The 16896-nt window shown below is 49.6% G+C and overlaps 1 protein-coding gene across 5 annotated transcripts in view; it reads right to left on the bottom strand.

Moving 5' to 3' along the window:
• Window positions 1-3075: 3075 nt before the first annotated feature.
• FAM107A (family with sequence similarity 107 member A) overlaps window positions 3076-16896 on the bottom strand; it is a 38354-nt gene continuing 24533 nt past the window's right edge. For 2 of the 5 annotated variants that reach the window (XM_057704576.1, XM_057704573.1), the window contains exons 2-4: window positions 8268-8442; window positions 6269-6425; window positions 3078-5754 (exon numbers count right to left, since the gene is read on the bottom strand). In XM_057704576.1, the coding sequence (XP_057560559.1) occupies window positions 5647-5754; window positions 6269-6425; window positions 8268-8437 (435 nt within the window). In that variant the 5' untranslated portion in view covers window positions 8438-8442 and the 3' untranslated portion in view covers window positions 3078-5646. Of the gene's footprint in view, window positions 5755-6268; window positions 6426-8267; window positions 8443-9023; window positions 9143-16896 lie in introns of those variants that run through there. The other 3 variants (XM_057704575.1, XM_057704572.1, XM_057704574.1) reach the window with 3 other exon arrangements.

Here is a 16896-nt window from a genome sequence, read left to right as displayed (position 1 = left end):
TTTTTTGTCATTTCATTTTCCCCCCACTTTGGATGGGTGGGATTGTGTTCCTGCTGGGTCTTGGTGTTAAGTTGAGAACCTCTGGGAGACCTCACGGTAAAGGATCTTCCCTGGGAACTGGGTTTCCCTGTTAGTCCAATGTTTTGGCCTCAGAGCTCCCACCTCAGGAGCGCAGGCCTGACACTGGGCTTGTGTATCAAGATCCCACAAGCTGTGTGGAGCAGGGAAAACGAAAAAAAAAAAAATTAAAAAAAAAAGAAAAGGTAGGAGAACAGCAGAACAATAGCAAGCTAAAAAATATGATAGTAGGAAACTAACAGATGTGTTAGAAAAAATTTAAAAAAAAATGATGGAGCAACAGCTGGATGGTAAAACAACTGCAATATCCTAAGTGAGGAGGTGGGAAGAAAAAAAAGAAAAAAGAAAAAAAAAAGCCAGAAAAGGCCTTGGCTGTGGGGACTAGGGCTTAGACAAGGGTGGGGGGCGGGGCGTAGTTAGGCCATGGGCAGAGCCTACCCTTAGAAAAGGCCCTGGGGGTGATGGGGAATGGGGCTTAGGCCCAATGAGGTAGAGGGGCCCAGAAATGCCTCTGGTCCTGGGAGCAAAGGACCAGGTCAAGGTACCCAGTGGGCTCCCTGGGCCCAAGTTGGTGGGAGAGATGCTAGGCACCTCCCCTAGTCCTCTAGTCTCAAAGGGTCCCTCCCCCTTGGGTTCTCTTCTTTCCCACCCCCTCTCTCCTATTCCCCTAGAACGCTTACAGCTGCATGGGGCACTGAAAGGCAGGAGACCAGACTCTGACACCCAACAAGCTTCCCAGGGCCAACTGGGCTAGGGTAACGCCTGCCGCACTTCCCCAGATCTCCCAGTCTGGTAGGGTCTCTGTCTGCCTCTCTTCCTCTCCCCCACCTCCCACTCTCCTAGGTTCTAAGCAGCTGGAGGGGGCCTGGAGAATGAAGGACCAGGTCCGGGAGCCCAGCCGGCCTCCCTGGCCAAGAGAGCAGGCGAAATGCCCTCCAGCCTCCCCTGTCCCCCAGTCTCAAAGCCCCCACCTCCTCCTGTCTGCCTCTCCACCTCCTTGCCCCTCCTCCCTCCTTCCACACCCCCATGACCCAGGCAGCCCGGAGGGGGCCTTGGAGGGTGGAGGACCCCGCTGGGGAGCCCAGCAGGCCTCCTGGCCTCCTGGGCGGGAGAAATCCAATGGCGGTTTCCCCGATCTCCCCAGCCCCCAGCAGTCCCTCCAGGCAGGAACCTCTCCCCTCCCCCAGCCATCCCCCAGGGGCGCCGTTCCCCTTCCCCACCCCCCTGACTTCCCCCAGGTCCTACCTGGTTGCTGTGGGGTTCCTGCGGTCTGCTTGGGCCTCAGGTCCCCCGCTGGCCTCCGGTAACTGTTCTGTTTGTGGGGAGGCATGATCTCCACGTCTTCCCACCTCTCCCAGGCTTTGTATTTAGTGCTGGTCTGCTTCCAAAGAGGGTGTCTTCAAACCCAGACCAGGACTTGTGGTCTGGTGAGTGTGAGAGAGTGTGGCCTCAGCAAGAACAGGGCTTGCTGCTGTAGCTCCCCACTTGGGGCAGGGTCTGCCTTCAGAGCTACTGCTGCAGCCTTGTCCTTCTCCAGGGTCTCCAGGACTGGGTGATGGCCTGACCTCTGCCTGCATGGATGATCTAACTCTCTGCGTGCCCGGAAAGTGGTATGTAAGAGCCATGCAGCTCCAATGTGGGTTCTGAAGGCACAAGTGCCAGTAGGGCCCAGGCGTAACTGACAAAAGCCCAAGAGGCCAAAGGAAAGCTTCTGGGCCAAACTGACACCTCTGGGCCAGGGTCAACATTGTGGAGGAGAGATTCAAGTGAGTGATGGTGAAGAGAGGGGCCGAACCTGGGAGGAGGCTGGATGTGTTGCAGCAAAAGAGGGAGAAGGGCTTTCTCACTCATTCACTCATTCATTCAACAATTATTGAGCACCTGCTACGTGCCATATGCCTCAAGGGGCCAATGTCTTTTCTCAAAACCATGAATGGGGTGGGGCTGGGATTCTTTTCCCTGGGGCCCAGCTGTCAGAGTGGCACAGGCTAGGTAGGCCCCTTGCCGGCAGGGAAGGAGGAAGGCCATTTGAAGTTCAGCCGTAAACAAGACAGACAAAAGTCTCTGCCCTCATGGAGCTGACATTATTGTTAGGAGAGACACAAGATAAATAAGTAAAATATATGTTAGATGGTGATAAGTGGTAAGGAGGAAAAATAAGGCAGGGAAAGAAGGGATAGGAAGAGTGTAGGAGATGTTGAGACTTCAAGAGGGGTGACCAAGGCGACCTGGTTTAGGAAGAGCATGAAAAAGACCTGAAGAAAGCGAGGGCGTGAACCGTGTGGCTTCATGAGGGAAGAGCACTCCTGGCCAGGGAATAGCAGGTGAAAAGGGTGGCAGGGTGGGGGGTGTGCCTGGTGGCTGTGAGCCGGGTGAGGAAGCTGTGTGAGGCCGGCTGGAGCTGTGTGAGGAAGGGGGACAGCACTGGGAAGCAGGGCAGAGGTTGAGAGAGAGCTGGGCGCATAGCACCTTCTGGGTCACAGAAAGGACTCGGGAGCCAGACGAGTGGCAGATCTGCCTTAGATTTTAACAGGATGCTAAACATCTTAACATTTCGGCTGCCCTGTTGAGCACAGGCTGTAGGGTGCAGGGGCAGAAGCAGGGAGAACAGTAGGGGGAGGCCACGGTTCTAACCCAGATGTTTTATTTCCCACTGTGCCCCCAGCACATGGCATGTTTCCTGGCACAGAGCAGACACTCAACAAATACTTATTGAATGATGTGTGGACTAGTGATGCCCAAACACCAGGTCTCAGACTGGTTCCAAGTAGGCTGTAGTGCCACGTAGGCTATGTGGAAAAGGTATAGACAGACAGATCCCGGGCACTGTTGCTGGGGATCCTGATCCAATAGGTTCCTTAATTTTCTTTTTTTTAAAAATAATTTTATTTTTTTGGCTGCCTTGAATCTTCGTTGCTGCGCACGGGATTTCTCTAGTTGTGGTGAGTGGGGGCTACTCTTTGTTAAGGTTCACAGACTTAGTTGCTCTGCAGTGTGTGGGATCTTCCCAGACCAGGGCTTGAACCCTGTGTCCCCTGCATTGGCAGGTGGATTCTTAACCACTGCACCACCAGGGAAGTCCCCTGATCCAATAGGTTTCTGATGGCAAGGAGGAATTTGGCTTTTTCAGTATAGTCTGCAGGTAATTCTGGGCAGCAGGGCTGGCCTTCTGTGTCAGTTAGGAATGCTTTTGGCTGCAAGGACCAGAGACCAACCAACAATGGCTTAAACAAGGAGGGTTTTATTTTTATTTACAAGAGTTCTGGAGGGGGATGGCTGCTGGGGTTGGCTTGGTCAAGTGATGATAGGTCAATGTTTCTGAGATTCTGTTAGCCATTTTCTCATTGTAGTAAGATGGCTGCTGTGGCTCCAGGCATCCCATCCTCAATTAAGGTAGGAATAAGGAGGGACAGGGAGGTGTTACCCAGTCTGTCTCTTTTATCAGAAAAACATAAGCTTTCCTAGGAGCCCCTGTAGACTTCGTCCTAAATGTCACTGGCCGTACCTGGTCACGTGGTCACCCCACGTTGCAAGGAGGCTGGAACAGTGAGACGCTGTATTTACAGCCTCTACACTGGGAGATGGCTGGAGAGGAGTTGGGGCTGCCCACTGGGGCGTGACCAAGGGCGTCTGCTATGGCTCCACAGACAGCGTGGTACTTGAGGTCCCTTTTACTTCTGAAAGCATCTCTATGGAGCATCTCTGGGGCCCACAGAGTGAAATCTCAAGCATTCCCTTGGAGGAGCCTACTCCATCCTAGATACTTAGTCTTGCTTCTCCTCATGTCTGAAAAACATAGCGGGTGACTTCTTTGGGGAAGGGATGGTCTTTATTTAGGAACTGTGCATTTTTAGCATTACTCTCACCTGGCAGACATTTAAAACAGCGTTACCACCTTCTCACTAAGACTGTCACATTTCAGAGCCGCCTCCCCTCCCCCCACTCGCATACCAGCCTGTCCATATTCATGCCCCATGGCTCACACCACATACAGGTCACTCTCCAGCCACCCAGTTATGAGTAAGACCAGGATGATCCCTTTCCTCCCAGCTTTGGTCCAAGTTATCAAACAGTGTCCCAGCAGCAGCTCTTTCTGGCAGTCTTGAGGGGGTGGTGGGAGGCGAAAGGAAATGCTTTTCTAGCACTGCCCTGTTACTGTGAATGATGGGTTTACAAAGCCAGGGGCAGAGGTTTTATTCTTCAGGAGAAAAAGAAACAGGCCTGGTTTACTCTAAGTCTTTAAGTATGGGATAGGAGCAAAAGGTTAAAACATTTGGTCTTGCGTTGCAAAGGGAGTTTTGAGGACGAATGGGTGAAGCTGGCCCAGGCGACGGAAACCAAGTGGCTCTCAGGTGCAGAGGCTGGAAAGGAGGACTCAACGGGACCAGTTTGTAAGGGGGGCTGTGGGGTCTTTACACCGTTTGATATTTTCAGAAGCCTATTGGAAATCACTATATATGCGTATTTGCTCTTCATATGCTTTAGGAAAGGCCTTTAAAAAAAAAGTTTTGTGGGGTTTTTTTTGGCTGGAATTCCATCAGTATAGTAAGACATGCAGATTGGCAATTTTATACATCCCTGGTCACATAACCAACACAGTTTGCTAGGCAAGTCTTCCCAGGCCCGAGGTCCCTGGGGTGGGTGGACAATAAGGAGCCCTTTGGGGCTGTGGAGGAGGGTGGGAATCTCCAGGGCAGAGGTCCCTGGGTGCTCTGGGGCAGAAATGGCTTCAGGGATGATGTTACCAGTGTCTGCCACCCCTGGATGCTCCAGCCTTGCTGTGTACAGTGTGGGCCTCAGACCAGCCGTCTAGGGGCTTGCTAGAAATGAGAATCTCAGCCCTCACCCCAAAGCTACTGGATCAAAAGCCATCTTTCAGCAAGATGCCCAGTAATTTGTAGGCACAGTAAAGTTTGAGAAGCACTGTTCTAGACTGCTGGGAGGGGAAAGGCTGCAGCCCCGGCTAGGTGTGGTTACAAGGCCCGGGTGGGGTGGGGGCAGGGGGTGGGGGAAAGGCCAGCAAACTCAAAGAAGCTGTCTTCGTTGGTACGCTTCTAACCTGGCATGGCATGCGCCACGGGGCGGCCGTGGGCTGCCCTGCCCTTCCTCACTGAGCACAGACCCGTTCTCCCCTCAGGCGGCTTTCAAGGTAAGTATCCCACAGAGAACACCACGGGCAGGGAAGTTCTCTGAGACCTGGGAGCCGGGCTGCCCACAGAAGCAGGGCTCCATGGGGCCTGGGCAGAATGGATGGCCTGTGCAGCCGGAGAGGCACCTGTCCCTTCTCAACTCTGCCAGAAAAATCTTGGCAGGGCTCAGAAGCCCTTTCAGGGAGAGGTGCCCGGGGAAAGTTTTCTCAGGAGTGACTTCTTGGAGCAGGAGGGATGAGTGCTCAGGTGGAAAAGCCTGGGAGTTCAGGAGCCCCCATCCTCTGGGGCGATGCATTTTTACAGGTATGAGCGTGAACACCACAGATGTGCCATAGACCAGGGGCCAGGGCTGCCAGATGCAGGAGGGTGTGGGGGCCGGGGGTGGGCTGCAGGGGGCGCTGGAGCTCCAGCAGCAGCTCTATAGCGCTCTCTCTTCACTGGTCAGAGTGGTGATTCTCCGCAGGTTTTCCCTGACTTTAATAAATTCGGGGGCATGGTCCTCTTCCTTTTCTGGTGGTTCTTCCAGCTGATGGAGAGAGAAACAGAGATGTGAAGTGGGTGGGTTAGGGGAACTCCCATGTTCAAAAGCCACTGGGTTTGGACCGAGGGTCCTCTTCAGGGAAACAGAACCGGGACTAGTTTTGCCACCAGTCTGGTAGCGAGGGGGACACAGCATGAGACTGTTCTCCCTGTGAGAAGCCTGGTTCCAATCGCTAACCTCACCTGGGCACTGGGTTCCTCAGGTCTAAAATGGGAACACCACTGGGCTCCCAGGGCAGCTGTGAGGAGGAAATCAGCATGCAATAGAGTGGCCCCATGAGGAAACTGAGGTTCAGAGAGGGGAAGCAACTGGGCCCAAGTCACGCAGCGAAGGGAGTGGCAGAGATGAGGGCTCAGGCCAGGGCTGGACTCCTGGTCCAGTCCTCATTTTGCTCAGACTCCTCCTCGTCAGCTGTGGCCACGTGCAGTGCTCCTCCCTGGGCCAGGAGACAGTCTTGGAGGAGGTATGGGCTGGGCCTGCCCCCCGCCCCCCAACCCACCTGGTTCAGCCTCTGCTGCCGCCTCAGCAGCTCCTGCTCAAAGGGGCACTGCAGCCGCTTGGCTTCCAGCTCCTCCTTCTTCTTCTTGAGGAGCTGGTTCCGCCGGCGGTGCTCCAGGACACGCTGCAGCTCCGGCTTGCTGTCCACGCCCAGGCCCCTGCGGTGGGGGAGGCGTTAGGAGACCCCAGCTTCTCCCCACCCAGGGCTGTGCCCTGCACGGACATCAGCCTACACCATTATCTCATGCAGTCCTCCTGGTAGCCCAGGGAGGTGAAGCCATTACTGTCCCCTTATACAGGGAAGGGAAGGAAGGCTCCTAGGACTTCAGACACTAGTCCAAGTCACAGCTATGAAGGGGCTGAATGAGCAGTTGCACCTAGGCCTGAGTGCAGAGACCAGGTTTTATGATATTACTTGTTATTTTCTCAGGATAAGTTTCTAGAGGTAGAATTGCTGGGTCAGCTCTTTTAAAAGATTTTGGATACATATTTCCATCTGTTCCTTAGAAAAGGTTGCCCAATTTATACTTCTCTCAACAGTATACAAGAGCATCTATCTCTCCCTACTGTCACTGTCCAGTCTTTTTGTATTTGAGAATCTGGTAGGCAAAAAATATCTGGTTTTCATTTGTTTCTCTGATTACTAGTCACATGGACCAGCCTTGGAGATGTTTGCCAGCTGCTTGCATTTCTCCTTTTGTGAACTAACTATGCCTATCTTTTGTTCATTTTCTGCTAATGGATTTATAAAAGATACATATATACTTTTGTCATTTATATTGCAAACATTTTCCCTGATTTGTCTTTAGGCATTTGTTTTTTCAGTTGTGGTGACTTTAAAGGGATGACTCTAAAAGGCAACCTGAGAAAATATTCATAGCACACAGTCGTCCCTCCGTTTCCATGGATCAAATTCATGGTTGGCTGAATCTGTGGATAACAAGAGCCTGCTGTACTATGCCATTTATATAAGGGACTGGAGCATCTGTGGATTTGGGGTTCTGTAGGGGTCCTGGAAGCAATCCCCTGCGGATACAGAGAGACTACTGTAACTAACGGGTGGAGGAGCGGGGGACGGGGAACAACACGGAGGATGCAAAATGCGATCTGTTGGAAGCTCTGTTGCACACAAACTGAAAACAAGAATGAAAATCACAGCCAGCGCCAATATCCAAAACGGCCAGTAGAGGGAGCTGCGAAGGCGCTGCGGCTCCTGGTGCTGGTGAGGAGGGAGGTAATTCGGCCTCAGAGGGGAGGGGGGTTCAGCCTCCGTCTGCCTTTCCCCATGATCCCTCAATAATCCAGTCCCAGCCCCGACGCCTCAAGTCTGCCTTGCTCATTGCAGTGCCCTGGCCTCCCTGCTCCACTCACACCCCCTCCACAGCTGTGACACCCCTGCTTGAGACCCTTCACAGGTCCACATGCCTCCTCTGGCCTACCTTACAGTGTTTGCTGCAGCCACCTGGAGCTACTCCTCCTTCCTGTCCATTCGCACATGCTCATCCATCTGCTGGGAACATACTTCCTTTTACCCGCCAATGCCCACCTCCTGTGACTCCTGCCCACACTGCAGGCCTTAGCTGAGGCATCACATCCTCTGTGAAGTCATCTTGGAACCCTGCCTGGTGGCTCCTCTGGGGTTGCAGGCCCATTTATGCCCCCATCAAAGCACCTATCCTACCACCTGGTTATGCATCCATCTCCTCTGTGAGGGCAGGAACTGGGTCCTGTTGCTCCTGGTACCCCCAAGTCTGGGGACTGTGCCTCGCATATAGTCAATGCATATGGAAGGCAGCCACAGGTGGGTAGCTGGGTGGGAGAACAGGGCTTTTGGTCTTTCACAGCATCTGCCGGTGACCATGTGGGTCACCCTCAGACCTCCTCAGCCTCAGGATGGGAGCCCCAGGATGACTACCGGGCATGCCTTTCATGAGGGACACCTCCCCGAGCCCCAGCAGGCCTAAGGCAGAGCTTGCCCGGCCGCGGAGCTCCACTCCCACCTTCTGTGGTTCATGAGCAGCTCTCGATGCAGCTCCTGGTGGCTCCGGGAGGCCTTCACGGGGTTCAGCAACTTTTTGGGCTTGATGAGCTCTGGGTTCCACTCTCTGTATTCTGGCCGGGCCATCAGGCCTCCGATGTCTGCCCGCTCCCTCTGGATCTCCGAGTACATGGAGGCTGTAGAAATGACGGGGGAGTTGGTCAGAGCGGGAGCCACAGTCTCACCCATTCTCGTGGGCACAGTTGAAGGGCAAGGGTTTCGGTGTTAGATGGATCTCAGCTTCCTGCTACTGTGCAGCCCTGGGCAAGCTACCTGACTTTCCAAGCCTTGGTTTCCTCATTTGTGAGGTGGAAATAATCGAGCCTGTGGTAAGGATGGGAGATGATGGCTGTAGAGTGGTGTATAGAAAAGTTCTACTGGGTCACAAAGTGTGTGGGTTAACGTGTGCACATGTTTTTGGCCTGACTTTGAAAAAAAATTTTTTCCCTCCTGTAAAAGGAACTCTGTTTGCGTTTCTGTTTCTCAGCTTGTATCAGAAAAAGAAAAGATATTTTAAAAGAGCAATATGTACCTGTTAACGATAATTTGGATAAATGGCAGTGATCAAAAGAAAATATCACCCCTTATTGTCCAATTTCCCTATCCGTAGTTCCACATTTCCTCATGGATGTGTTCAGCTTTTCACTTTCTCCAGATCAAAGAGTGGGGTATGAAATCCCAGGCCTGCCATGTCTAACTACAGAGGAATGGTTGTCACCTTTAATGAAGATGTCTGACTTCTTGATGGACTCAATTCCACCATAGCAGCTTGAAATTTGTCAATATACTTGAAATTCAGGCAGAAGGGCTCACTCCTCTCCAAGTTGGCTCAATATCCTTGAAACACCCCAAAGCAAGTACAAGGGTGAGAGTGTGGGTGAGCGAGAAAGCACAGCAGGGGGCGATTTTTAAGGAAAAGTCTCGAGGGTGACACAGCTTGGCCATTAGGTGCATAGAGTATTTAGAGTGAAAATTTAGGCATTGGCTCTGCCCCCTTCATGAGTCCTGCTTTTCTGAGGTTGAGCCTCTACTATACACTAAGCATCGGCAGTGTCTGATCTGGTATATAGTAGGCACTCAATAGATATTTGTTGGTAATTAATAATAAAACCTTTGCGGTTGTACAGATGAGGCAACTGAGGCTCAGGGAGGTTGGTCTTGGGGAACCAGTGCCTTAAGGCATGTGGTTTCCATGATGCAGCTGAGGGGGTGTGTCCCCACTGCACACACCAGGCTCTAGTCCCCCTCTTAAAAACCACTAACCACCATGTTGCCTGTGGACAGACCCTCCCCTCTTCCCTCCCACTGGGAAGAGGATGAAAGCCATTCTCTGCCTGATGAATAGGAGCTCTCCAAGGAAACTAGACAGAGATGGGGGGGGGAGGGGTCTGTGCAAGAACCTGGAAGTGGGTGATAGGTCAGTGGGGGTGGAAAACACAGGAGAAGGGGGTTCGATGGGATGTAAATTTCAAGGCGACATGGTAGGAAATGTGGGCGTCAAAGGGGAGATGATGCCTTGCACATGGTGGCACACCAGACACATTTGGCATTTCTCTTATTACCTACTACAGCGTGCTGTTAGGAAGATTAAGTGAGACCCCATTTATAAAGACGGTGTGTAAACTGGGAAAAGTGTTACTTATTATAGGATATTTTGGATGTAGCCAGGTTAAGTGTCAGAGCCTAGAGACATAGTTGCTAATTTTCTTCCTTGAATTCCCATCCTCAAAACTACTTCTAAAATGAGAATTCTAATTTTCTCTCTTCTTTTTTCATAAGGCAATTGTTTTTTCAGGTTATAGCCTTCTCAATTTTTTGGTCCTTAAAAGACTATTGTGGTGGTGGTTAGTTAAAAACGGGCACATAACAAAATTAACAGTTGGCTATATCAACTCCCTCGCCCTTTAAAAATGTGGATATTTTCTTGGTCTGAGATTAAGTTCTCTGGGAGCCATTGCATTAGAGTATCTTGATTCAGATTGGAGTTTGGGGAATTTTTTCCCTCTTCTGCTGCCTTTTCCCATTACCAAGTCTCACCAATCCTTTATCTGAGTAATTCTTAGCTACACTCTTTCCTATGTCCTCAGCCCTGCTCTTACTCAGGCCGTTGTCACACCACACTTAAATGCTTCAGCACCTTGGCCAGTCATCCTGCCCTTAGTTCCTGTGTGCTCCAGACCTTTTAGAGCTTCATAATTCCCAGTCACAGCATCTTTAAAACAACTAACGTCTTTTAAACAACTGTATGTCACCAAAGCAATGAGGCAGGAAACAAATTATATAACTTTAGGAAAGGAGAGGGCAGAATTAATACCTGCATAAGATATCACTATATACACCCAGAATTCCCAAATGGATTAACAGAAAAGCATTTGGAACTAATGAGAAAATTCAATAGTGTGGCCAGATAGAAAACAAGTACACAAACCAAGAGCTCCTGCATAGCAGGAATGGCCATTGAGAAAGTACACAGTCGTACAATTATTCATTCATCCTACAATATGTTTGAGTTTCTGTAATTTGCCAGGTATGGTGGCAGACAGAGTGAACTAAGCAAGAAAGGCTCCCACTCCCACAGAGCTGACACTCTGCTAGGGAGGCAGACAGCAAACACGTACACAAACCAACAGAAATAAATGATTGCAAATCGCGAGGAGCCCACGCAGGGAATCGGGGGGTGCTGGGGTAGAGACTAACACGAGGACCCTCCTTCAGCCAGGTGCAGCAGGAAGGCCTCTCTGCGAGGTGACCTTTAAGATCTGACGGCTGAGAAGGAAGAGGGAGGCTGTGTGGGGCAGAGGGAGCAGCATGTGTGACTCATGCACCTTGAACAAGCTTGGTCTGTTCAGGAAACAAAAAGGCACAGTGTGTCTGGAGTGGCGTGAGGGAGTGATGGGTTGGGAGGAGGGGAGGGTTTGGAGTGAGGGTGGATGGGTTGTTCCAAGTTGGGGAAAGTATCGCGTCTGATTTAATTTTAAGTAGGTCATTCTCACTCCTGTGTGGGGACAAAACTGTCAGCAGGTTTGGGGAATTTTTTATATGATTTGGGTTTCTTTTACTTCTAATGGGAAGCCTCTGTCTTTCCTGTTAAATTCCAGAGGAAAAACATCTGATTGGCCAGGCTGAGGACCTTCACTTCAAAGGTCATCAGCCAGCCAGTGGCTTGGCTGTTCTGGGGACAGTCCCCAGCCCAGCAGGGACCACACAGGATTATGCTTACAAGGGGGTCCTGCGTTTTCATTTTGCACTGGGCCCTGCAAATTATGTAGCCAGTTGTGTACCCCAGGACCAATCAATGACCAGCTCTTGCTCAAGGATGTGCTTTAGGCTTGCTTTTTTTTTTTTTAAATAATATCCATGGTGAGGAGTGGCAGATGATGTTTTGCTGAGACCAGGCTGATGTGGTAATTGAGGCAGGAATTCTGAAGAATGTGGCTGGTTCTTCAGCTCAGAGCTGCACGTTGGCAAAACTGCTGCCTTTGACAGTGTCCTAAACACCAGCAAACACATGTGAGATCCATGGACGTGTGTGTGTGGCCCCCAGGGTTTAGAGAGCTGCTGAGCCAACCTTCCTGCCTTTAGTTTAATTAAAAGAGACCTTCATATAGAAGGCCTCACATAGGTAGTGGAATAAAAGAGGCTGCTCAACAAAGTGCAGAAGCTAGGCCAGGAAAATTGGTCTCAAAGCTGGGCCTTTGAGCAGAGCATGGGTCCATTCCCAGGGCTGCTCTGGCCACGTCTCTCAGGCTGCTGGGGTGTCCTGAGAGATCTGGGACTTTGTGGGGGGGTGGCCGTGATGGGGCAAAGATGTGAGGTGAGGTGAGCATAAGGTTATCTCTGAAAAGAAAAAGGTGAATGCCCCAAGGGAGAGCTGACAGGGAAGAAGGCCAACTGAGGAGAAAGTTGAGTGGCTAATGAATGCCCTTCACTGGTTGTCAAAGAAAGGCAGAATGATGTTGGAGCCATTAGAACCTGGATTGAATGTTGACTTAGCTCCTTCCTAACCATGGGCAAGTGTACCTATCCTCTGCAGCAGGAGTCCAAAAACTGTAGCCTTTGGGTCAATTCCAACCCCTTTGGAACACAGCCACACCCACTCATTACTTATTGTGTGCGGCTGCTTCTGCTAGAACAGCAGTGTTCAATAGGTGTGGCAGCTGCTCTTGCTCAGCACTCTCCTTCATGAGGTTGTTGCAAAACAAAGGAGGTGATACTTGCATGGTGCTTGGCAAGTCAATAACTAGCACTGAGTTAACGACTCAGTAAGTGCTGGCTACTAGAGCTGCCACATACAGCGAGGCAGGTTGTGCACTGAACAACTCCAGGGCCACACTCCTACAGATGAAGCTATGAGTGGGGCCACCTTGTTAGCCATTACAAATAATCACTATTAAAAAATCCCACTTCTGGACTTCCTAGGTGGCGCAGTGGTAAGGAATCCACCTGCCAATGTGGGGGACACGGGTTCGAGCCCTGCCCTGGGAAGATTCCATGTGCCACGGAGTAACTAAGCCCGTGCGCCACAACTATTGAGCCTGTGCTCTAGAGCCCGTGAGCCACAACTGCTGAGCCCATGTGCCACAACTATTGAAGCCCACGTGCCTAGAGCCTGTGTTCCACAACAAGAGAAGCCACTACAATGAGGAGCCTGTGCACCACAATGAAGAGTGGCTCCTGCTCGCAGCAGCTAGAGAAAGCCCATGTGCAGCAGTGAAGACCCAATGCAGCTAATAAATAAATAAAATAAATAAATAAATTAAAAAAAAATCCCACTTCTAGTCTTGGATTGAGCTTTCTCATTCTCCTTAAAAACTGTACTGGTTAAATCAGTGGATTTTAACCCTGGCTGCATGCTGACTTCATCAGAGAGAGTTTGAAAAAATACCAATGCCTGAGTCTTACTCTGGGATTCTGATTTAATTGGCCTGGGAGACAGCCTGGCCTTTGGGATTTTAAAAAGCTCCCCAAGGGTGTGGAGACAAGATGGCAGAGTAGAAGGATATGAGCTCACCTCCTCTCATGGAAACACCAAAATCACAACTGCTGAACAACCATCAACAAAAAAAACACTGGGCGACTGTACCAGCATCCTGGGTGGTGACTAAGACCCAGAGATTTGGAACTGCCAGATGTCACATCACATCATGGGAGAGGACTTTCCCAGATGGCGGAGGAGTAGGAGGATGTGGAGTTCATCTCTCCCCATAAAAGCATCAAGAATACATCTACAAATGGAACAGTTCTCACAGAGCACCTGCTGAACACTAGCAGAGGACCTCAGACACCTAAAAGGACAAGAAAGATCCCCCACATAAGCAGGTAGGACGAAAGAAGAAGGGAAAAGGAAGATGTGAGGAAGCAGGATGGGGCCTGCACCCCAGGTGGGGAGCTGAGAGTGAGGAGAGGGTGCTGCATCTGGGGAAGCCCCCTCACCAGTGGGAGGTCAGTTGGGACAGAAGGGGAGCTTTGGGGGCTTGGAGGAGAGCCTAGCAACCAGTGTGGTGTCAGGACAGAGTGAGACCTGCATATGTGGTGTCTGCCACAGCCCTGCATGCCCCAGCCTGAGACGGGCGTCCACCAGTGCACATGGGGGCTGGGGGCTGGAACGTGGGGTTTGGAGAGCAAGCCCAGGGAGGGGACTGCTGTTGTGAGGAGACAGCCTGAGGGGCGGAAGCGAGGAGCTCCCTGACCACGGCCTCAGCTCCTTCCTGCCTGATGGGCTCATGTTCTCCGGCAAACTCTGGAGCAGACTCCAGTGGGGGGAACACACGCAGAGGTGGGGCTGAAACCACAGCCGAGCCCCAAGGGCCCTGTGACTAAGGAAGAAGAGTTGCAGTTGCTCTTCATGGCTGCGCAAACCTTAGAGTTACATCTCTGCTGATGGCTTCCTAAATTCAGCATCTATGAAACATCTGAAAGGAAAAGTGCTCCTGCAGTTGGGACAGGTGTGGCTTTAGCAGCTGTGGGCTTTCTGGGCACGTACACGTGGGGGTTGGGCCAAGCCAGAGTCTGAGCTACCTCCACAGCGCTTGTAGCACACTCAGGTGCATGACAGCTGCAGTCCTGGGACCTGACCTCAGTGGGTCTGTACTGTGGCCTGGTGGAAACAATGCCTGTGTGTCAACAGGGCCAGTTGCCCATACACCCAAGTTAAGGTGGGACTGAGAGCAGTGCCAACAGCAGTGTACTTTGTGAGCCTGCACAACAGGAGAAAGGGGACACAACAGAGCACATTCACAGGTGAACAGCTCCAGAGGAGGAATACTCAGTGGCTCCTGTCCCAGTGGGAGTGCTCTAATCCTACCCACTTCATACCACAGATCCAAAACACAGCTAAGAAACAGATTTAGGGGCCTCTACTCCAGCAACTAGGGAGCAGACCCTGCCCCTGACAGGGCAGTGACAACCACAGAGCAAAGGGGAGGCACCACACAATATCCAGGGCAGGCTCTGATCACACCACCAGTCAAACCCTCTATCAAGGGCATAATGGCACAAGCCTCAGGACCAACCTCACCCACCAGCGGGGAGAAACCAGAAGCAAGAGAAACTATGATCCCGTAGCCTGTGAAAAAGAGACCACCAACACAGTAAGTTAGACAAAATGAGATGATAAGGAAATACGTTGCAGACAAAGGTGCAAGATAAAAACCTATAAGAACAACTAAACGAAGAGGAGCTAGGCAATCTACCTGAAAAAGAATTCAGGCTAATGTAATGATAGTAAAGATGATCCAAGATAGTAAAGATGATCCAAGATCTCGGGAAAAGGATGGAGGCATGGATCAGGAAGACACAAAGAATGTTTTAAGAAGACCTAGAAGAACTAAAGAACAACAGAGATGAATATAATAACTGAAATGAAAAATACACTAGACAGAATCAATAGCAGAGTAAATGAGGCAGAAGGATGGAGAAGTGAGCTGGAAGACAGAATGCTGGAAATCACTGCTGCAGAACAGAATAGAGAAAAAATGAAAAGAAATGAGGACAGTCTCAGAGAGCTCTGGCACAACATTAAACATAACATTCAAATTGTAGGGGTCCCAGAAGAAGAAGAAAAAGAGAAAGGGCCTGAGAAAATATTTGAGGGAATCATAGTTGAAAACTTCCCTAACATGGGAAAGGAAATAGTTACCCAAGTTCAGGAAGCACAGAGAGTCCCATACAGGATAAACCCAAGGAGGAACATGCTGAGACACACATTAATCAAACTAACAAAAATTAAATACAAAGAAAAAATATTAAAAGAAACAAGGGGAAAGCAACAAATGACATATAAAGGAACTCCCATAAGGTTATCAGCTGATTTTTCAGCAGAAACTGTGCAGGCCAAAAGGGAGTGATGATAAGGAAAAACCTACAACTTACAACCAAGAATATTCTACCCAGCAAAGTTTGCATTCAGATTTGACAGAGAACTCAAAAGCTTTACAGACAAGAGAATTCAGCACCACCAAACCAGCATTACAAGAAATGCTAAAGGAACTTCTCTAGGCAGGGGAAGAAAAAAAAGAAGCCACAACTAAAATAAGAAAATCACAAATGCGAAAGCTCACTGGTAAAGGTAAACATACAGTAAAACAGTAAAAGGAGGAAACCATCCATACACAAATATGATATCAAAACCAGAAACTGTGAGAAGAGGAGAGTACAAATGCAGGAAATGGGAATTGCATTTGAAATTAAGAGGCCAGCAACTTAAAACAACCTTGTATATGCACAGACGGCTTTATCAAAACCTCACAGGAAATGCAAACTGAAAAACTACAATAGATACACACAGAAAAGAAAAAGCAACCCAAACACAACACTAAAGATGGTCATCAATCCACAAGAGAAGAGAACAAAAGAAGGGGAGAAAAAAGATCTACAAAAACAAACCCAAAACAAGAAAATGGCAATAGGAACATATATGTCTATAATTACCTTAAATATGAATGGATTAAATGCTCCAACTAAAAGGCATAGACTGGCTGAATGGATATAAAAACAAGACCCATATATATGCTGTCTATAAGAGAACCACTTCAGACCTAGGGACACATACAGACAAAGTGAGGGGATGGGAAAAGATATCCCATGCAAATGGAAATCAAAAGAGAACTGGAGTAGCAATACTCATATCAGACAAATTAGACTTTAAAATAAATACTGTTACATGAGACAAGGAAGGACACACATAATTGATCAAGGATTCAATCCAAGAAGAAGATATATATGCACCCAACATAGGAGCACCTGAATATCTAAAGCAAAAGCTAACAGCCATAAAAGGGGAAACCAACAGTAACACAATAACACCCTACTTACACAGATGGACAGATCATCTGGAGAGAAAATTAATAAGGAAACACAGGCCTTAAATGACACATTACATCAGATAGATTTAATTGATATTTATAGGACATTCCATCTGAAAGCAGCAGAATGTACTTCTCAAGTGCATGCAGAAAATTCTCCAGGATCTATCACATCTTGGGTCACAAATCAATCCTTGGTATTTTAAGAAAATGAAATCATATGAAGCATCTTATCCAACCACAATGCTATGAAATAAGGAATCATTCTAATAAATTAGAAATCTAATA

Source organism: Hippopotamus amphibius, chromosome 13 (assembly GCF_030028045.1).
Source record: "Hippopotamus amphibius kiboko isolate mHipAmp2 chromosome 13, mHipAmp2.hap2, whole genome shotgun sequence".
Lineage (NCBI taxonomy): Eukaryota > Metazoa > Chordata > Mammalia > Artiodactyla > Hippopotamidae > Hippopotamus > Hippopotamus amphibius.
Note: the sequence above shows the minus strand (reverse complement) of the source record. Positions and strands in the feature narration are given on the sequence as shown.